General features: G+C 53.0%; 7 protein-coding genes across 7 annotated transcripts; 6 read left to right on the forward strand and 1 right to left on the reverse strand.

The window, feature by feature from the left end:
• Window positions 1-59: 59 nt before the first annotated feature.
• Window positions 60-1,910, forward strand: PFLUO_LOCUS5500 (uncharacterized protein; the record flags this gene model as incomplete). The annotated part of the gene is made up of 3 exons (XM_073782952.1): window positions 60-180; window positions 238-808; window positions 866-1,910. The coding sequence occupies 3 exons, from the start codon at window positions 60-62 to the stop codon at window positions 1,908-1,910; spliced, it is 1,737 nt and encodes a 578-aa protein (XP_073639556.1).
• A 238-nt stretch (window positions 1,911-2,148) lies between these two features.
• Window positions 2,149-3,201, forward strand: PFLUO_LOCUS5501 (uncharacterized protein; the record flags this gene model as incomplete). Its single annotated transcript, XM_073782953.1, has 1 exon — window positions 2,149-3,201. The coding sequence occupies one exon, from the start codon at window positions 2,149-2,151 to the stop codon at window positions 3,199-3,201; it is 1,053 nt and encodes a 350-aa protein (XP_073639557.1).
• Window positions 3,202-5,148: 1,947 nt separating this feature from the next.
• Window positions 5,149-6,345, forward strand: PFLUO_LOCUS5502 (uncharacterized protein; the record flags this gene model as incomplete). Its single annotated transcript, XM_073782954.1, has 1 exon — window positions 5,149-6,345. The coding sequence occupies one exon, from the start codon at window positions 5,149-5,151 to the stop codon at window positions 6,343-6,345; it is 1,197 nt and encodes a 398-aa protein (XP_073639558.1).
• A 538-nt stretch (window positions 6,346-6,883) lies between these two features.
• On the forward strand, window positions 6,884-8,107 carry PFLUO_LOCUS5503 (60S ribosomal protein L4B; the record flags this gene model as incomplete). The annotated part of the gene is made up of 3 exons (XM_073782956.1): window positions 6,884-6,993; window positions 7,050-7,144; window positions 7,203-8,107. The coding sequence occupies 3 exons, from the start codon at window positions 6,884-6,886 to the stop codon at window positions 8,105-8,107; spliced, it is 1,110 nt and encodes a 369-aa protein (XP_073639559.1).
• Window positions 8,108-14,804: 6,697 nt separating this feature from the next.
• Window positions 14,805-16,641, forward strand: PFLUO_LOCUS5504 (uncharacterized protein; the record flags this gene model as incomplete). The annotated part of the gene is made up of 2 exons (XM_073782957.1): window positions 14,805-15,542; window positions 15,604-16,641. 2 exons carry the CDS (start codon window positions 14,805-14,807, stop codon window positions 16,639-16,641), a joined length of 1,776 nt encoding a protein of 591 aa, XP_073639560.1.
• A 634-nt stretch (window positions 16,642-17,275) lies between these two features.
• On the reverse strand, window positions 17,276-18,643 carry PFLUO_LOCUS5505 (uncharacterized protein; the record flags this gene model as incomplete). Its single annotated transcript, XM_073782958.1, has 1 exon — window positions 17,276-18,643. The coding sequence occupies one exon, from the start codon at window positions 18,641-18,643 to the stop codon at window positions 17,276-17,278; it is 1,368 nt and encodes a 455-aa protein (XP_073639561.1).
• A 351-nt stretch (window positions 18,644-18,994) lies between these two features.
• Window positions 18,995-21,433, forward strand: PFLUO_LOCUS5506 (uncharacterized protein; the record flags this gene model as incomplete). Its single annotated transcript, XM_073782959.1, has 4 exons — window positions 18,995-19,480; window positions 19,538-19,858; window positions 19,909-21,207; window positions 21,257-21,433. The coding sequence occupies 4 exons, from the start codon at window positions 18,995-18,997 to the stop codon at window positions 21,431-21,433; spliced, it is 2,283 nt and encodes a 760-aa protein (XP_073639562.1).
• Between the last annotated feature and the right edge of the window lie 175 nt (window positions 21,434-21,608).

The raw sequence follows: 21,608 nt of genomic DNA on the forward strand, positions 1-21,608 counted from the left end.
ACAAGGCTTCCCCGGATACTTAATGGAATGCCATGCACCACCGTTAGATCGACACCATCATGGCAGCCCCCGTGGATTTGTCGCACCACTTTTCCTCGGTCTCGAGGAATCGGAATGCCAGCGCTGTCAAGGAATTCTACAAGTACTTTGCCATCCCCGGCATCGTCAATTTCGCCGCCGGTGAGTTTGGCGCCACTCGCTGTACACTAGTGACCCATCCCCTAATCAATCATGCAGGCCAACCACACCCATCCTACTTCCCCTACGACACCTTGGAAGCCAATGTCGCTCTGCCCCAGCGGTTCAACGTCTCCAACACCAGCGATGCCGCCCCCACGCCGGCCTCCGCCCGTGTAACAGTGCCCAAGGAAAGCCGCACGGCCGATCTCCAGCGGCGCATTGACCTGACCACGGCCCTGCAGTACGGACTCGCTGAAGGCTATCCCCCACTCCACTCGTTTATCCGCCAGTTCACGCGCGACCACCTTCATCCCAATGTCCCCTATGCGGGCGGCCCGGAGATCATCATGACCTGCGGGTCCACTGATGGTTTCTCCAAGGTGATCGAGCTGTTTACCAATTCATGGAACCCTGATCGCGACTGGATCCAACAGCGGGAGGGCATGTTGTGCGAGGAATTTACCTACATGAATGCCATTCAGACGGCTAGACCGAGGGGGATCAATGTAGTGGGCGTCGCTATGGATGGCCAGGGCATACGTGCTACGGGTAAAGGTGGTCTGGAAGATGTGCTGAAGAACTGGGATTTCCGGCGTGGCCGACAGCCGCACTTGCTGTATACCATTGCGTAAGTTGTTCTGCCCAGGAAAGATTGGGGCGATTTGAATTCTGACATTCGACCCAGAGTCGGGCAGAATCCCACGGGAGGAACGCTGTCGGTGGAGCGCAAGAAGGAGGTCTACGCTATCTGCCAGAAGTACGACGTGATCATCGTCGAGGATGAGCCGTACTGGAACCTGCAGTTCCCATCGGCGTACGAGATGTCGACTCGCTACCGCGGCCCATCGTCTGAGCCATCTTTGTACACGCAAAACTACAACGCACAGGGCAAATCATCCGGCTACGCGTTTCTGGACTCGCTGGTTCCGTCGTATCTGTCGATGGACACCGAGGGCCGTGTTGTGCGACTAGACACCTTCTCCAAGACCATCGCACCGGGCAGTCGGCTGGGATGGATGACTGCACAGCCTGGTATCATCGAGCGTGTGACTCGAATCACAGAAGTCTCAACACAGCAGCCCTCCGGCTTCGTGCAGTCTCTGGTTGCGAAAGTGTTGATGGGCCCTCCGCAGGATGAACACGTCTCTGCCAAAAAGGATGCACTGGGCTGGCAGATGGATGGCTGGGTACGCTGGCTAGAGGGTCTGCGCAACAGCTACGAAGGGCGCATGCAAGCCATGTGCACGATTCTTGAAGAAAGCAAGTATTTCGTCAAGGAGAGCACAGCTGCGTCTGACGATTCCGCCCATGAATGGGAGGTAGTCGACCGGACGCAAATGTTCGACTTTGTCTGGCCGATGGGCGGCATGTTCCTCTGGCTCGAGGTATATTTCGACACGCACCCCTTGCGATCGCGGTATAGCTCCGAAGTGCTGTCCAAGGCGTTCTGGGTCCATCTGACGAAAGTCCCACAGCCGTGCCTTGTCGGCCCAGGGAAGATGTTCGGTGCGACTCCGCACTCTGCTGAACAAGCTCACAAGTACTTCCGATTGGCATTTGCGCCCATGGATGCCAGTGAGGTCTCGGATGTCACGCACAGACTGACCGAGGGGTTCCGGTCGTTCTGGCAGCGCAAGAATCTCGATGGTCTGGATGATGGGCCCGGTAGCGATGTTGAGGCAGCTATGCGACTTGGTTCTACAGTGAATCTTTTTGGAATGGGCTGTTAAACGTTCATATCGAATGTACATAGATGGTTAAATTGGACATGTGTTTTCTAGTAATTAGTGTGGGTGTGCTCATTAGAGAATCGTGCCAAAACCCTGCCGCAAGAGTATCAGAGGAACAATAGTTTGCAGCATCATATGTCGATCACGACTGATGCCTTGATGCCTGACCATCTCAACGTGGGGTGTTTTGAACCGCCTCAACTTCTCTCCGTTCTCACCCACTCGGCAGGGCCGAACCATGTCACAGCTCGACGCCCTGCAGAACCAGGAGCTCGCCGAAGAAATAGAAGCCATCAATGCCATCTACGAGCCCGACACCGTGACCGTGAGCCGCACCGTGACCGTGAGCCGCACCGCGACGGCCGCCGCAACGAACCACACTCTTGACCTGGGAAATGCCGGATCCCCGAATGACAACCATACATACACCGCAACGGTAACGCTCCAGATCCCCAGCCAGCCGCATCTCTCGTTCCTGCTTGGCTTCTTGGCTTCCTACCCCGAGACCCGGCCTGTCGTGCTGGGGACGGCGTCCACCGCGGCGCGCGGTGAGGGGAAGATCGCGGTCGATGTGTTGGAGGATATTGTGCAGCGGACATGGCAGTCTGGAGCAGTCTGTCTGTTTGATGTTATCAGTGAGGCGGTGGAGACATTTCCGGAGTTGAATATTGGTGGAAACAAAGATGAGAGTCTGGGAGATGCTACAGCTACAGCAGCAGCAGATGAACCATCTTCGGCTCAAACTACTACAACCGGTGAATCAGCAGCGACGATACCTGCTGAAGCGTTCGCCACGCTGTCCCTGCGAGACACATTCGGGCTCGACAGCCCACCAGCCTGGATCCTCTCCGACGTGGTGACAGAGAAGAAATCCGTGTTTTTGGGTCGCGCCGCCCGCGTCGAGAGTCTAGAGCAGGCGCAGGCGTTTCTAGATCATCTCACCACGACAGACCGAAAAGTCGCTGCGGCAACGCACAACATCAGTGCTTGGCGCATCCGCCATAAGAAAGCTGGTGCTCCGAATGGAGAATCGGAGACCGTCGTCCAGGACTATGACGATGACGGGGAGACGGCTGCTGGTGGCCGTTTACTTCATGTCATGCAGTTGATGGATGTGTGGAATGTGGTCGTGGTTGTCACGCGGTGGTATGGCGGGATTCATCTTGGACCGGCGAGGTTTCGCTTGATCAACGATGTTGGTCGTGATGCCCTGGTTAAGGCGGGCTTCACTAAGGGAGACAATTCCCCAGCGGGAAGCGCCGAGAAGGGCAAGAAGAAGAGCAAGAAGTGAGAGGATTCTCAAGAGGGATTCGACAAAATACAACTACATGCGGAATCCGGTACAGCTATGCCTCGAGGGTCGTGCGACCCGCCCAACGGACGACGGATCTGGGCCATCCCTTTGATACTGTTGTCGAAATTCGCGCACAATCATGCGCCATTTCCCAAGGTGCCGAACAACTCCGCTGTACTTCCAGATTGGAGGGCCATGGCATTTGACAGCTCATCTCCGCCGGTCTATCCACTGTCGACGCTTGTGTCGGAACAGTTATTCCCATGCGAAGGACAGACTTGGCAACTCTTGTGCCCTGGACAATTTGGAATTGTGGTGATCAGACGAGCAGAAAATAGGCGTTTGCGCCTCCCGTCTCATCTCACGACAACCCCGAACTATGCCAGTACCATGGTTGCCCGTGGCTCCGCAGGATGCGCGCAGGGTTCGAGGGCAGATCGACCAGCTCCGTCGTTTCGTGTTGAGGCCGCGAACCATACTGTGTTATTTGTCAGAGCTGTCAGAATATTAACTAACTGATCGACTTCGAGAAGCCAAGCCCTGCCACGAGATTGCAGGTACATAGTGCCCTCGCAGCGATGATCTTCTGATCGGGGTGAATCGTGGATCTGGCGAGTCTTGTCATTGTTTATCTGAAACCGGCCGACGGACAAACTGGTTGAGTTTGGCTCGGGTGTGGAACAGTGGGGGACTTTGTGTATCTGTTTTTTTTTTTCTCTTGTAGATATTCATTATTCCCGAGAACTATTCTATCCCATCGGATCTATGTAATGATGCCTGCGTGGAATGTGGATCTGAAGCTCCGACCAGACCCTGTTTCAGTGCAAGTCTTGTTTCTGGAGAATCATAAAGCCGCGACACATCATTGCATGGACATGCCAATCAGGGCCATAGATCGATCGCCTCCTAGCAGACCAGAATCATGTCTCATCCAGCACCTCCGCAGGCACTGATTCGCCCACGACCCGCCAACGATCAGGCTGGGCGCTAAAAACCCTCCTCCACGGCCAATCCCGCCGGTCGGCGGGCCAAGAGCAGAGCGTGTCTGGAACGACAGCCGCATGGTGTGACACGGGGTGGTCTTGGGACTTAGGAGGTTGTCCCTCCAGACTGGATACCCCTCTCCACGCTTTTTCTCGTCAGGAGTTGAAACAGCCCGTCTTGTTGGTTTTCTCGAAGTTGATGACATCGGCCACCCCCCACCCTCTCTGAACGGCGGCGTGGGGATCGTCGGGAGACGTGGATATACCGCAAAACGGCTTATGCGTCTCTAATTAATTGATTGGCATGCACAGACAGGGCCGGGCTGCTCCATTCGGGTTTGAGGATGAGGGGAGGAGAGTCTTGGGCTGCGACGGGAGGGTGTACAGGTCGGATGTAGATATAAAGCCCTGGCAATGCCTTTTTTTCCCCTCCCCTTCTTTCTCCCATCAGGTGCATTCCGTTCTTCTTTCCTTTCTTCTTCTTCTTTTCTCTTCTTGAACAGGCCAGTTCCTGTGTTCCTTTCTCTTCTGATTCGACTTGGTGGTCGTTGCCTGCGTAGACGCCCACGCCACGCCACCGAAACGCTTAGCAGGGCTTTTTTGAACCAGCCTTGTCTGTCTGTCAATAACAAAGGTATTGTCTTTTCTTGTGGTGGTGTATTACTATGATGTCTATGGCGCGCCTCTTTGTGGTGAATGTCCGCCCATTGTTTCGTCACCTCCAAGCCCGATACAATAAAGGCCCATTCATGCCTAGGCCTATATCTACATGCCCCCTTTCTGATCTTGTTTCCTATTATCCATGCTCCTCTTCTCTTCCTGGGCTAACAGACCGGCGCAGGAAGCATTCACTCTCTTGCCCAGCTCCCAACCAACTCTTGTTGATCGATTCCGTTTCGTCTGGCACGAATCGGGATTGTTTGTCTTTTCTGCTACAAGTCCGATCATCTCTGTCTTCATCATGATGTTCGTCAAGTCTGGCCTTCTGGCGACCATGCTGGCTGCGTCGGCCACCAACGCTCATATGATCATGAGCAACCCCGTCCCCTACAGTAAGGATTCACTCAACAACTCGCCGCTGGCGGCGGATGGCAGCGATTTCCCTTGCAAGCTGCGCTCCGATGCCTGGGAAGTCACCACGCAGAACATCATGCCCATCGGCGAGTCCCAGAAGCTGGCCTTCATCGGCAGCGCCACCCATGGCGGCGGCTCGTGCCAAATCAGTCTGACCACCGACCTGCACCCCACCAAAACCTCTTCGTGGAAGGTCATCAAGTCCTTCGAAGGCGGATGCCCGGCCAACGATACCGGCAACCTCTCTGGCGGCTCCACCATGGTCGATCCGTACCACTTCGACTTCGCCATCCCCGAGGGCATCGAGACAGGCAAGTACACGCTGGCCTGGACCTGGTTCAACCGTATCGGCAACCGCGAGATGTACATGAACTGCGCACCCGTCACCGTCACCAGCGGCTCCTCAAAGCGCGACACCGAAGTGGTTGAGAAGCGCTCCACCAGCTTCCCTCCCATGTTCGTCGCCAACATCAACGGCTGCACCACCACGGAAGGCATCGACATCCGCTTCCCTCAGCCCGGCGACGTGATCTCGTACGATGGCGCCCCGGAAAACCTCCAGCCTAAGGGCGAGGCTGCCTGCAGCGGTACTCCGACATTCGCTGGCTCTGGAGACACAGTCTCCGGCTCTGATACCAGCCCTGGTTCTTCCGGTTCCTCTGGCTCGTCCGGCTCTTCGTCTGCGGCCGCCGGCGCTCCTTCGAGCACTCCCTCCGCAGAGCCTGCCCCGGCCAGCTCATCGGCAGCGTCCCCCGAACCCAGCACCACAACTGCCCCCGAGCCTGCTTCCTCGTCCGCAGAGCCTGCCCCAGCTCCATCTTCTGGCAGCGGCAGTTCCGGGTCGAGCTCGGGCTCCAGCTCGGGCACGAGTGGCTCTTGCAGTCCCGAAGGCGAGTGGAACTGCATCGACGGCACCTCCTTTCAGCGCTGTGCCAGTGGCCAGTGGTCCGCCGTTATGGCGGTGGCGCCTGGCACGGAGTGCACCGCGGGTCAAAGCTCGGATCTGGCCATCAAGGCCACCAAGAAGGCGCGTTCGATAATGCGCTTCCACAAGCGCGCTGCTACTCTCGAGTACCACGCGTAGAGACTTCATATCTTACGGCCTCCGCTGGTCGGACCGTGATATTCATTGCTTCATCGGGATTTCTTTTCTTCCCCATCATTTTCTTTCATTTCTGCTCGTCAAAGACGGACCTTGATTCTTTTCTTCGGTGCACCATTTCCCTCTTCTGTTTCCATGTACATTTAGGATAAGAGAGCTAGCGGGCCTAGGATTTCTCACGAATCTGGATGACTTCATTTCTTCAACTTAGCTGCTGCCAGTGCAATCGAGGTGTGTATTATAGGAGTAGTTGGTAGAAGACGGTTGTAACTAAAGAGTGCCAGAGGCTCTAATGGTTGAAATGTAGACAGGAAAAGAAAACCAACAGCCCTAACTACAGTTCGTACAGAAGTCACGTGCCATACAACAACCTAGCCCTAACCTCCCCAATACGGACTAGCGCGGTGCCCATCCATGGCCCGTGCACGCCCACAGAGCGAAGAAAGAAAATGCACCAAGTTTGATCCCGTTCGATCTTTAACCTCACCTTCGACAACCACCCACCTTTCACCCACCAACAATGGCCTCGCGTCCGACCGTTTCGATCGCCACCGCCGAGGGCAAGCCCTCCGGGGCCAGCCACCCCCTGCCCTCTGTCTTCTCCGCGCCCATCCGCCCGGATATTGTCCAGTATGGCTCGCCAATCTACAATTCGAGATTTGAGGAAATACTAACAGTCTCTACAGGCAGGTGCACACCGGTATGGCCAAGAACAAGCGTCAGCCCTACGCTGTGAGCGAGAAGGCTGGTGAACAGACCTCTGCTGAGTCCTGGGGTACCGGTACGTTTTGAGACGAAGAAAAATCTTCGATGAAGCAGAACTGACTCGTGGATCATAGGCCGTGCTGTCGCCCGTATTCCCCGTGTCTCTGGTGGTGGTACTCACCGTGCCGGTCAGGCTGCCTTCGGTAACCAGTGCCGCTCCGGTCGTATGTTCGCTCCCACCAAGGTCTGGCGCAAGTGGCACCAGAAGGTCAACCTCAACCAGAAGCGTTTCGCTACTGCTTCTGCTCTGGCTGCCTCCTCCGTCCCCGCCCTCCTGTTCGCCCGCGGTCACCGCGTCGCCACCGTCCCCGAGGTTCCCCTCGTCGTGGACTCCAAGGCCACCGCCATCAACAAGACCAAGGCCGCCATTGCCCTGCTCCAGGCCGTCGGTGCTGGCTCTGAGCTCGTCAAGGTCCAGAAGTCCCGCAAGCTGCGCGCCGGTAAGGGTAAGCTGCGTAACCGCCGCTTCCGCCAGCGCCGCGGTCCCCTGGTCGTCTACAACCCCGAGACCGACGGCACCGACCTCGTCCGTGCCTTCCGCAACATCCCCGGTGTTGAGACCTCGTCCGTCTTTTCCCTCAACCTCCTCCAGCTCGCCCCCGGTGGTCACCTCGGCCGCTTCATCGTCTGGACCTCCTCCGCCTTCGAGGCCCTCGACAAGGTCTACGGCACCACCACCGACGCCTCGGCCCTCAAGCGCGACTACCTCCTGCCCTCCAACCTGGTTGCCAACGCCGACCTGGCCCGTCTCATCAACTCCTCTGAAATCCAGTCCGTTGTCCGCGCCCCCAAGGGTGAGGCCCGCACCAAGCGTGTCAACGTCCAGAAGAAGAACCCGCTCCGCAACAAGCAGGTCATGCTCCGTCTCAACCCCTACGCCGCTGCTTACTCCAAGCAGAAGCTCGGCCAGACTGGTGTCGATGCCGGCAAGCCCGAGCGTGCTGGCAAGGCTTTCTTCAAGACTCTGGATGAGGAGTAAATCTTTTTTTCTTCGGTTTGATTTGACGTGCTGAATTGAATGGTTGGAAAAAGGTTGATGAATAGTCTCAACGCATAAAATGAATCCAAGTCTTTTTTTGCATACCCACCCATCAGTTTCGATGAGCGTAGAAGTATGATATCGACCTCGTATCGTAGCAATTGATCTCAATTGATTGTCTACAAAGAAGGCCTAACCTCTTGTCTCTCTGAATTTGCACCTCGGAAATATTTGCATTATTTTATTATAGCACTGACATATGCCACCAAGCGCTCACCTCGTCTCTCGGGCAATGCCTACACCGCGGGGACTGCGATGACATAGACCGTCCAGACGAAGATCAGAGTTCATGACTAGCTTCGACTTTCGGTATTCGCGTAAGTACCGTAATGAAGTTACAATGAAAAATATCTAACGCTGTGTAGTCTTGATACCAGCTGGCCCAGCATACATGAACTATCGGGTGCCTACTGTAGGCGAGAAAGTATAATCTTCTTCAGAACGTTTTGAGGTTCGGTTGCAATAGTTGTTGCACAGTGATGTTGCATTTCGATCGGGAGTTTAGACTTTGGTGCCTGTAGACTATAGATCACATCGTCGGCAAATGAGCAAACTCTGAATTGCCAGAGGGACGATCAAAAAAGTTTTCGCACTGTCTGTACCAAGTCACACCTGAAGCTCTAGGGACGCCGTAGGCGAACGACAGTGAAACAGAGAAAGAGAAAAATCCAAGGCACAATAATCCTACTCAAGATGAAACACACCCACAAGGAATTCAGGGTCCGCCAAGCCGGGGTGGACTCTTGGTTCACATGTGGTTCCGGCTTTTCTTGTTCGGTTGTGTTGGACCCCCAATCTAATTATTGATTGCCATTGGATATGCCTTGAGAGCCATTGGTCCTGACAGGGTCCCACGATCCCGTTGGCCATACGTACAAAGGGTCCGCATCCCAGGCAGCAGCCGAAGTAAGAAAAGCTTTGTCTCCAAGCGAGATGCACGAATAATGGACCCAGATCGCCCCGTAAAGGACGTGCGCTGCCGGTGCCAAGCGCACGCCCAGGACCCGCGTCTGATAGTCTCGGGTATGTGTCTGCCAGGCCTTGTTGGTGGGGGGGTGTTGGTCTGAACTGAATTGAGACCCGACATCCGTCCGGTTTCTTTTTTAGGTTCCCTTGAAGCATTTGAAACCCGGAAGCTATATGGTTCGATACTTTCCGCTATTACAATATCGAGCCTGCGCTGGTGGATACCAGACTAGAGAACTAGCACTCCACTACTCCGTAGGCGATCAAATATCTTTCGAGCCTATATCACGAGACGACATGGATGAGAAGAGACATAGTACACCAAATAGCCGAGATCCCCAGCGGCCAGCCACGCCACCAGGATGACGCTGCACGGGCGGGCGCCCGAGGAATGGATCGGAGCAAGAAAATTCCCCGATCCTGGACGGGAATCAGGGAAAAGACAACGTGGCCAGGCGAGATCAGTCCGGGCGCGTGGCTCCTCGGCAGGATCAACCGATCGTGAAGAGAGGGGGGTGGGACTCGAGCAACAAATAATTATCGACGGATTCAATTTGCAAGACAAACCCGTTGAGGAAACGCCGGGATCTGCGATAATGCTTGCTATAGCACGTAAGCTGTTCGGAGATGTCTCACTCAATTAACTAGGGCTTGGTCTGAGGGGGCCAGGGACGGAGGAGGGCGGATGGAGGAAGCCGCTGTTGTTGTCAATTATTATTCCATAAAGAAGGAGCTCTCGCCGCAAAACATCCCTAGCCGATGTAGAAAGAGCGTCCGCCCGTCAACAGTTGTTGCGCGGCCTCGTCGAGGAACCAGGCAATAGAAGTCCATCGCCTCCACTCGCGGCGGTGCGGGTGAGCTCTTTGGGTCGGCTACTCCACATCGCGCCGCACGTCCCGAAAGCAGGATCGGTGCCGCTAACTAGTCTTGTAGTTACGGGAACGAGGCCAACGGTGCCTGAGCAAGGGTTACATGTGCGTCGCGCTGCTTGCCCGTGGATTCGTCAAACGTCAAACGGCCTCAACAATTCTGTTTCTGATAGTAATACCCCGGCAAACCCTCTAGGCTACGGGGACAGGTACTACTCTTGCTTCCCCTATATTGTACAACACTCGTCGGAATTCGGAGAGGATGGGGATTTGCGGTGGCTTGGGCCAATGGCGTGCTCGTGCCCTAACGATGCGTGTGTCGGATGCAAATACCACATGCGCAACAAGATCGGATTCCGAGGCAAGCGAGACTCAGGATAAATGATCTGAGCTACTAGTAGATATGCAAACAATCTGGTAGTTGTTTCTGGGCGCAAAATTTGTCTCCCGTTAAGGTTGGAGCGTAACCGAGAAGAGACAACGCGCACAGGGGCTGAGCAAAAGGACGATCCTAAACGATGACGGCTTGCAGATCAGATCGCCATACTTTGAGACCAAAGGTTCGACTCTGGAGCGCATCGCCGTTGAGAGGAAAAGGGAAGTGGGCGTGGTGGAGTGCAATAGGCGCCGGCCATTGGGCACGGCCCTGACGCTCAAGACAAGGGTTCCCCTGCGCAGAGGATCGATGTGCTGTACAGTACTTTGTGAGGAAAAGCAAAAAGGAACCTTTTCAGCTCCTGCAACGGCTGGAAGAACTATTTCCGTTGCCGAGCTCTCAAGCATTCTAGCCGGAAGTAGGGGGGGGATAGGAAGAGGGAGGGTTTGTATCCCATTCGCCATGTTCAGCATGAACCCCAGTCTCGGCTTAGATTCTCCATTGAGACAGCTATTCGGAATTTGAAGTCTGGAGCCGCCCGAAGACACCAGAACCGAGGGTCCTAGCAGAGTGAAACATGGTCGATCCTAGGTATCCCGACGAGCGATAAGCCCTGCGGCCCCAACGCCGGACCCAGGAGGTTTTACCCAACTAGGTAACTGGACGCTCGCAAACTATTCGCGTAGCTCCGCCTGGAGGACCCACCGGCGAAGATACTCGCGGCCATGATTCCGAATCCAAAACAAGCTCTACGCTCCGCCCCGTCGAAGGTTTGGTCTGCTCCTCCACTGGCGTTTTTCTTCAGCGGAGACGCGCTTCACCCCGACGGTGGGATCCATAATACTTACTCAATGTGTAAATCCGAGATCTCGAGATTGTGTAACCCGGTTCGCGCCGGACTTTGGAACGGTACATGCCGGTTGGAATATTTTCCCTGACATGCGACCGCCCTATCCCTATAACACATGGTGGGTACTTGACCTTTGGAATACCCGACTAAGCCAGTAAAAGCGAGGCATTGCTGGTGGGACATGCCCAGGAACCCATATATCCTTGATCCCGGCTGAGAATTCGTGATTTAATATAAGGATGCAGAACCAACGAGCAAGTAGGAATAAGGAGTAGGAATAAGGCGCATGAACCAACAACGTTTTTGCCTCGTACTAGCCCACCCACCCCGTGCCCCGACGGTACAGCGATGCATTAGCAAAAGGACCACCGGGGCTCCAGACAATTTTCTCCCCACATTTAATCATACACGGCAATCCAATTCAATTGCCGCGAGAGAGCGGATTCTACCAAGGGAGTCTTACACCCCCCTCCACCAGGAGCTACCGGTATGTGTAATCCGTAATGGAGTGCCAATCCATGTCTTGGTGCCGGGCCTCGGAATGCCGATATCTTCAACAGTCACAGACTGCGCAATTGGATCCACTCTCCTGTGTGATCTGTCCTATACAGTAGCACTATAACCTCACGGAGCCTTGTGCTTCTCGGATGTACTGTTTTAACCTCATCGGCCTCTTCCGCATCCCACCGTGGCGTCGGGGACAAGTAAGTGGATGTCGTTGGAGCCGCCTGCAGCAGCACAGCGATACGGTGAATGGGCAAAAGATGCTTCCCTTGTCCCTGCCTGCGGTTTTTTTTTTTTTTTTTTTTTTAATTATTTTTTTTAATTAATTTATTTTCACTGGCCCTTGAGACTCGCGGGACTCGTGGAGCAGCGATGTGCTGACGGGGAGTCCAAGAAAAGTATAGATCGATTCCACTCGTCGATCGCAGTTGTCATGAGTAAAGAGTCTTAAGTCATAGCCATAGTAAGCACGAGTATTCTGATTCCCGTAATCTAATCGCATGTACCTGTCTGTACCCAAGAATACATGCTTGGCCGTTTCCTGAAGCTTCACTGCGATCTCGACCCCCCTCCCTCCTCTTCCTCTCTCCTCTTCTTCCCTGTCGAAGGTTTTTTGGTTCTTCTTTTAATTCTGATTTTTCTTCCATTCTTCTTCCCTTCTTGATTATCACTTTTTAATCTTATTTCTTTGCTTTACCATTCGAGGGAATATTTTCGCCCACTAGTACTTCACAGGGGGAAGAGAAGCCCTGGTTTAAACTGTCCACAAACGTCTCGACAGCCTTGCAGCAAATCATTCCTCTTCTTTGTCTCTGACATTTGACACCGAGGCGCTATTTCTAGCTACTGTTTTAACGGCGCGTTTCACCAGTCAGTGGCCGACAAAGGTTCCAACCAGGATATTTCACCTTGTACAATCAAGCTGCGTGCCACAGTTTCGGCACCGAATTGATCATTTCGGCTCTCATTTTCAACCCCGTCAGCTTCGTCTATGGCGGAATAGGTTTCTTCGTTCACTTGTTCAGGCGTTAACGTGCATTTCTACAAAATCAGAAGCGGCTTCACCCCGCTCGCCGAAATTTATTTGGGCGATTCAGCTTCTTGTTGAAGGTCTTTTACTTTTGCCGCTCACTCGTACGCCTGTCTTCATTTCCGCCGGTGTGAATTTTCAGCGCGGCATATCCTTAGTACGCCGGCGCGGAGTCCGTCTGCGCTTTCTGGGGTTGCTTGATGGTTGCAAGCGCTGGCTCCAATTTGTTGTGAAGCTATCGCTCCATGCTTATGCAAATCACTGAAATCCCGCAGTCACCCTGGTATGGATAGTATGCAGCAAGGACCGTGACTATTAGGGCCATTTGCGAGAGAATGATGGCCTTCTAATTGCCATTTTCCATTTCCATCTTCATTTCTGCTCGACAAGATACGACGCAACCCACGGACCGTGCCTTTGGGGCAAAAACTCGAGCTATTGGATGCAGACGACGAGTGTGGGGTTTGCTAGTCGCAGTGCGACTTGTCTTCTTCTATTCAAATACTCGACGGGGATTTGAATAAGACATCCAATTTCACTGCCTGGAAATCTTGGCCTTCAGTTGATTCAACTGGACGCTGGAATTAATCTACGCTGCGTCTTTAGAGACGAAAGCCTGCCAAATCGGTATGTCTCAGCGCACACAATCTCAGAGACATGGTGGCATTCGATCCTTTGCTAAATATTCTATTTTCCTTCCTTAGGTCCACTATCTAGGATCAGAGGCCATTGAAGAAAGACTAGGTCAATCAAAAAGGCGGCATACCAACGGCGTTTTGGATCCGCTTGTGAACACGAAGAGCTTTGGAAACAGAGAATCGCCAGGTGACTGTTTTATACTGTTATGCAACTTGCTAGCTTAAGTGGGAACGGTTTTCCATTGTCTAATAAGCCGGCCATGTCAAACTACCATGTCGGACCCTTCGGTCGTATGTTACCCGCCGGAGACGTTTCACCCTCGGAGCAACAACCGGAGCATCCAGCTAATTTAGCAGCCCATGGGAATAACCCATACCAGCTTCCCCCTCCACGGAATCTACAGTTTGGATCAGACCAGTACATGCGACAAGGTCAAGCAGCCGAGAGCTCCGAATCGGCAGATACCAGATCGCAGCGCCCTCAGACCGAGCAACTTCCTTCCGTCAGGCAGCTGTTGACCCCTACAGCTGACTCCAGCTCGCCTCAGTCGTATCATTCACAACCATTCGGAGTACCCGCACCTGCACTTGAGCGTCGAGATCACACACACCCGTTTCGGCAACATGAACCTAGCTTATCGTCCCACATATCTCCGCTGGAAGGCTTCTCAGAAACTCTCTCACAGTCACATATCGGCAATCTCCCACGATTGACCCGAGTCACTATGCAAAGCCCTGGAGAGATGAAGCATCACGCAGTAACCCGGAGTGATTCTTCTGTCCCGTCATTTCAGCATTCACAGCTGCCGGTGCAGGGAACGACATTTTACGAAAAGGCAGCGAGTGAAATGTCATCGCCAGAGACATCAACTCGACACCATAGACGTTCCGTGCGACCCCATGTCGTTGATGAGCGGTATATCGAAGGAGAAGGAATTTGCTATGTATATGCGGATGGATCCCATTGCCCTAAGGCTGTCGACGGAATTCCAGTGAACGCGAACTGGGGGGTCACCAAAGCCGGAAGACCCAGAAAACGGCTGGCACAGGCATGCTTGACCTGTCGCGAGAAGAAAATCAAGTGCCAGCCAAACCTTCCAAAATGCGATCAGTGTCAAAAGTCCGGACGGGAATGCAGGTTCGAGAGTGCGTAAGTGTTTCATTGGGAGGATGAATCATGGATTTGTCTCTGGCTCTGGCTCAAGCCATTAACATGACCGCTGACATTGTTACAGCCCGCGTGGGAGCCGAGGCTCATTGAAAGGATCCCAATCAGGACCATCCAGCAAAGAAGGGTTCTCTCCTGTTGGTCATACCGGTTCGGATGTTTCTCCATCCATGTACAATATTGTTCGAGCGTCCAACAGTTCTACTTCCGTTGCGGGAACCAGTGGAAATTCGCCAATGTCCGAAGGGCCTACTATGGGAGAACCACCCTACGAGACTATGGCCGATGCAGACCGAGCGTATCGCTCTCGAATGCACAGAATCCCGCCATCCTCATCCATCTCTGGGGATACACCTACACGCCAACCAGAGTCCGCTGAACCGGATCGTCTACCTGAATACTCCGATGTTCTTCGTGAGCTCAATGATGCTAACCCCGATGACCCGCTTGTGAAATCATGGAACTTAGACCCATATGACACGGACCCCGAGGTCACTACGCATTACGTCGACTGCTACTTCTCTCATATCAACAATGGGTTGTACCACATTTTTCCTCATACCCGGTTCATGTTATGGCTAAGGTCCTGCCACACCAAGTCCGCTGAGGACAAGATGCTACTATATTCAATGATGGCCTTGGGCTCTGTATTCTCGGAGCGTGCTAACAACGCGGTCTCGTTGAGACGTTATTCCCGGATCGCACGTTTTGCCATTAGTCAAAATCAACACAACCTCTCATTGCAGCTTGCCCAGAGTCATCTCATTATGAGTCTCTGGTACTACGCCACCGGTTCCTTGGTTGGATGCTGGGATTCCATCGGGGCAGCAGGGCGAGCGGTATATGGGCTTCGATATAATGTGGAGTCTGGTGGCGTTGTTTTGGACCAAAGCCACCCTTGTGAGTATGGCCTGCACCCGCAAGCATTGATCGAATGCCGTCGTCGGACGTTCTGGGCAGCATTTATGTTGGATGTGAGTTTTACGGATCTTTCCCACACAGGAATATTCGTGGGAAAACTAACAAGATAAAAAGCGCTTTTCGAGTCTCTATTCAGCATCTTCCACCTCGATGTCTTCCGAATCGGCTCTCCTGCGACTGCCTTGCCAAGAGGAAGTCTATGAAACGCAGCAATACGCTACAGCACCTTATTTCCAGACCGTCCTGAACCAACCTCTTTCTGCAACAGAAGACAACCGGTCTGCGCTGAGCGCTATGGCAATCCTGATCGAGATACTGGCTTACTGGGGTGATGTTTCACTCCATGTCTTCCGACTACCACATATTCCATCCGAAGCGTACGGTCGATTGGCGGAAGAATTCCACGAGTCCATCTATCGACAGACAAGCGATTGGACTGCTCGACTGCCCGAACATCTGGTATTTTCCGTTACCAACCTCGAGCAAAGTATCCGTACAAAGCAGGCGGATACATTCATCTCGATCCACATGCTCTATCATAGCACTTTGATGAAGTTGTATCGACATGTCCGGTATCAAAGCCTCCGGGCCGAAGTTCTAGACCAGTACATTCACCGCGCTCGATTCCATGCTGTGGAAATCTTGAAGATCGCCCACTCTTTTGGTCAATATGCCGACGAAATTGAGTCCACTCGCTCCAATGCAGACACTATGTCACCGGGTGTGATTTTCCTAAATCCGTTTCTGGGGTATATCATCCTCATGGCTGTGGATGTTCTCAGTACTGCGGGTCTGACATCCGAGCTGTCAGACTGTGTGACCTTGATTCGAGGTGCCCTCGGTGCACTCAAAAAGCTCAGCAGGTATTGGGACAGCTCTCTGCAGCTGGTGTCCTCTTTGCAGAGACGTACAGCGGCAATGGCAGATTGCTTGAATGACCGAGTTCGTTTGGAAGAGACGCTCGGATTTGCTCTAGACGGGCCGTCGCTTGAAGCCAAGGTTCACGCCGGCACACTTCCGTCGCAATTTCCTGGCTCGCACAGTGAAGATCTCTTTTTGGGAGTCATGCCTCGAGAATACCTTTTGAATGCCATGCGGGGCGATGGTATCGCTTTTCCTCCTGGCAGCATTATTTGGATTAAGGACCAGTGAGGTCCATATTCTTGCTCGACCGACTTTTTCAAAATTCAGCGTGGCAATGTTTCATAATTAATACATCGAGGGGTCCCAACCATTTCATTCTTTGCAGTCCTGCTTTGCACTCGATTTTCAGTTATGCATCTTTTGCATTTACTCGTACAAGCGTTGGAGTGGGTCTGCTCTGGGGCTTTTCCCTTCTCAACTCCTTTCAATTCTTTATTGTCTTTTTATGATGTTGATGATGAAGGTGGTCTTCCTTTATTGTTTTACAGAGCATTTGCACAACAGGTGGGCTCTGCATGGTTGACTTTGTCTTACTTCCGTTGTATATTATTTTCTGCGTGCCCTTTCTTTTCCGGACCTGTTGAGTGCTCTGTGCTTTTGTGTATATCTATAGAGCCCAAAAATGAGTTTTCTATTTGATCACTTTCTTCTTGATTTGAGGCCCCAAACGGCGTGTTCTCCAAAGAAACTTGGACTTGGGGTTAGGCTGAGCATCAACAAGACAGAAACGCGTAGAAGAGTACAGAGACATCAGATACTTGGTCAAAGATTAGCAGATTTATTTGAACTGCTCTGTATTTCATTCTCCTATAAAGTCTGTACATGAATAGAATGTGTATGTACGATCCAGGCCATTTAAGCATTAGCCAACATCTTCAGGCGAGTACCACCTCGCCCAAGCAATCCTTCCCTCTGAAGGCATTATAAGAGCCGCATAATGGGTGCATTCGTTCAAGATGGGGAATTTATTCAGCCACTTCAATGCCTCGGATGCTGTAATAGACACACCCAGATCCTCAGAGGTTTCCTGTCTCTTCGTCTTCCCTGCCTCTTCTTTTTTCTTCTTCCTCAATCGCAGAGATGAACGGGTAGAGCCTGGTGGTTCGATCTGTTCGGGCTGTTCGGGCTGTTCGGGCTGTTCGAGCTCGGCTTGCCACGAACGCCTGGACTTTTCCTTTTGGACTTTGGCATCCCACCTTTTCTGCATGCAGCCGAGACGTTCGCTGCTCTCCTCGATTAGTTCGGTCATTGAGGGGATGTCAGCGGAAATGAGACCGAGTCCGGCGTGTTGCCTCTTCTCTTCTGCGACGGCCTCTGTTGGCTTAGAGCCGGGCTGTTGGTCGTGATTGGTTGTGACGATGAACGATTCAGATGTGCGCACAAAAGCGTCGCGGTGGTCCTTCTCCATGATCACTGTCGTTTTGCCGTCGCAGAATATTAGGTAGGCTGCTGTCGTTGGGAGGCTTGGGACTTGAGCGATGATATCCTTAAGAGTGGGATCTTTCAATTCGTGAGACGGAGAGCGTCCAGAGCACCACTGGCGAATTGCAGACATGAAAGAGGGTTTCTTGGACGAGGCAGGCATAATGCACTGTCGAAGAAGGGACGAGATAGACTGACGAAGTCCCAGCAGGACGAAGAGGTGGTTGAGATAGAAAGACAGATTGCGGCTTGGATCATGCACTGGTCGGAAGTTGAGGGAGACGCTAAGATCTTGCTTCACCCCCGTCAAGACACCCACAAAGCCCACATACGTAATGCTGGTTGCAATCACTTTCTGTGGCTCGTCCCCTCTGATGAACTCCAACTGCACGATCAGTTCTCTCAGAGGATCCATTCCCCAGTCCAGGGTGCGGAAGTGCAGCATATGCGTCTGGCCAGTCGCCTTTTTGCATCGTACACCTCCACTCGTGCAGCCCATGAGTAGATCGAGCACGACGTTGAGGCAGATTAGGAGGTAGAGATGAATACCCGTCTCGTGGCTGATGCCTTGGATTTCGGCTGTCTCCTCAGCTGTGTATAACTTGCGTAGAAAGAGACGGGCCAGGAAATGGACCAGGTTCACCGGTATCCGGGGAGAAATTCCTGTAATCAATTCATCGAACATGCCGGTCAGGGATCGCATCTTCTCACGGTAGAGACGTGAAACCTCGACATATCGTTCAGCGGGAGGTAGAGACAGGTCAATACGGTAGACAGGCGGTTTGGTTCCTTTCCACGGATCAGCCATGGTTAGGAGGAGGGGTGACTAGAAGATGGTGGTGAGGCGGAGTTGAGTTGCGGTCCGTGAGGCTCTGCAGAGAAAGAGGGCGAAGTCAGGTGAAGAAAAAAAGACACTAGGCAGGAATTATGTAGTGCATCTCAGTTATCCGATTTAGTACCATTTCAATCTGAACCCATTTATTCTATTATAGCTAGAGCCATCACTTCATAAACTACCTGTCACACTGTCTCCGCCGTATTGTAGTAGACGCCGATCGGGCCCCACAAAACAGAGACAAGTTTCTCCAGCTCCGGCCGGAAGTCATCACACCGACCGGCGATTATCCCCACAACTAACCACCATGTCTAGCTAGCTCCCATGTCGTCTCCTTTTATCCCTAGGCCTGAGGAGTTTGGAGCCTCAGAGGACGATGGGCTCGATGCTGATTATAGCTTGGATGCGGAGTATTCCGAGGAGGTCGACTACTACGCCTTGCTAGGCCTATCGCGCACACCTCGCCCGACCGACGCCGACATTCGCTCAGCCTACCGCAACCTAACGCTCAGTTTCCATCCGGACAAACAGCCTCCGCACCTGCGCGAAGCCGCTGAGCACCACTTCACCCGGATCCAAGATGCCTACACGACCCTCATCGACCCCAAGAAGCGCGAAGTCTATGATCTGCTGGGTGCAGAGGGTGTACGACAGGAATGGGCCCGTGGTGGTGCCATGGGGATCGGAGGAGAGGCGCAACACCAGGAGGTCGGGGTCAAGACTATGTCGGCGGACCAATTTCGACGCTGGTTCTTAAAGACGATGAAGGCGCGGGAAAGGAAGGCTGTGGATAGCATGGTTCTGAGTCGGGTATGTGTCTTGCCGTGGCATCTTTGATGCAGTGCTGACTTGTGTTTGAATCGCTAGGGTCACATTACCTTGGGGGTCAATGCATCCAACACAATAAGTGTGAATGCAGAGGACAATGATGTGACATTCCACCTACCTTCGCCCCGGCTCTCTGCCTATGGCCTGAACTACCACTTCAAGGCACCGATTCCTATATCCAAACTCTGGAGTCCCCAGGAAGAGCAGTCTGAGGATGAAGATTCGGCTGCTGGAAGCAAAGAGGAAGAGGAGGCCGAGCCCCTAAATGTGACAATACAGACCGGCATTTCGGGCATGCTTAAATGTCCTACTCAAAAATTCACACTCACTCATGAAGATGACTCTGAGGAAGAACGGGTAGTAAGTATTGATGCGCTCAGCAGATTGAATAGACACTGACTGATCTCTAGGTTCCGCTGCCGCTGGCCCTTGTGGCTAAAGACCTTGTAGTTGGTGCCTCCGCCAGCCAGTCTTTCACAAGCACCACAGGAATATGGGGTAGACGCCCCTTCTCCGTTCTTAATGGCTCTACGGTTTCAGCGACTGCTCTCCTACTTCCTGTGCCAACCTTTCAGACCAGTGTGCAGAGAGCCTTTCAGCCAATACCGGGCATCAATCCCTTCAATGTTAACGTGACGAGTACATTCACACGGTCGTTATTGGAAACGCCGCCTTCTCTTCAGGTACATGCTACTAAACAGGTTGCTGAAACGAAGGTTGCCTTCTGCACCTGGTCTAGTGGCATGTTAACCTGGCCAGAGGCCATTATGCGCCTTCCTTTCGTCAACCTGAGCTTCGACTCTATAATCAGAGGCACTAGTGAAACGGACAGCTTGCAAATCGGACTAATTTCCTTTTCAAAGCCTAGCAGGCAGACAGCAAGCGCCGCAGATGACGAGGAAGAACAGGACGAGGAGCTGCATGAACTTTCGAGAAAGCAGGATGAGCTAGATCGTGCTGCAGAGTCCTGGCAGGCTGTGATCCAAGCTTCTCCCGGAGGCGGTGCTCTGTCTCTGACCTATTCGCGAAACTTGTTTTCAGGCAAACCGGCCGATGATCCTGTCAGAGCGGAGTGGAGCTCGGAGGGCTATTATCCCATCCCAAACACAGATCAGCCCCGCGCGGTGCGACTGGAAGTCACCGGTGCCGTCGACCTCGGCCTTTCTCTTGCATGGAATGTTATGGGCGTTCGACGGATCGGCAAGTTTACGCGAATGGGACTCGGAATCGGCATTGCGGAACGCGGTATTGTGATGAACATATCTTGGAGACGGCTTGGCCAACGCATCACAATCCCCATCACCCTATGTCCTGTACAAGAAGCAAGTCAGGACGCCGCAGTGCTGGCTACCGTCTTCCCCTGGCTGGCATACTGTGCCATCGAATTTGGCTATATTCGCCCGCGCGATAGGAAGAGGCGTCGGCAGGCGGCAGCTCGCCGGCACAATGAGCTGAAGAAACTCATTCCCAAGAAGCGAGAGGAGAGTCGGCAGGCCATCGAGCTCATTCTCGATCAAGTGCAGAAAAGGCAGGCTCGGGAGCAGGCGCAAGATGGGTTGGTTATCACGAAAGCCGAGTACGGTTACGTTCCTCCGACAAATAAGAAACCCAAGAACGGATTCGCCGAGCCCAGGGTCATCGACGTGACGGTACCGGTGGCTGGACTGGTAGAACGGGGCCAGCTGATCATTTCCCAAGATACCATCAAGGTAAGTCGCAAATGGGAGTTCTTGGTTTAGAGACTAATTTGATTCATAGTTCAAATTGCTCGGGTTCTATGATCCAGCGCCGTTGTTGCCGAAACGGTTGAAGATCTGGTATAGGTACCAAGGACAAGATCACTTTGCGGACGCCGGTGATAAGGACAGTGTTGCCTGTCCTATGCGCCCGCATCTAGTTTCCGTCGCACGCGATCAACCATCTGGCTACCTTTAGGATTTGCATCTGTCTGTGGCCATCATTTTGCATCTCGTTGGATCTTCGATGCGCTTCTGCCACGCATCATGCACTTATGTGCACCATTATTGTAGAATATATATATGCATATAAATCCTGACAAGAGTGATAGAAGATGCACCGTCGTAATCCACACATCCGCTAATAGTAGTTT

This window comes from Penicillium psychrofluorescens (assembly GCF_964197705.1).
Source record: "Penicillium psychrofluorescens genome assembly, chromosome: 3".
NCBI classification, from domain to species: Eukaryota; Fungi; Ascomycota; class Eurotiomycetes; order Eurotiales; family Aspergillaceae; genus Penicillium; species Penicillium psychrofluorescens.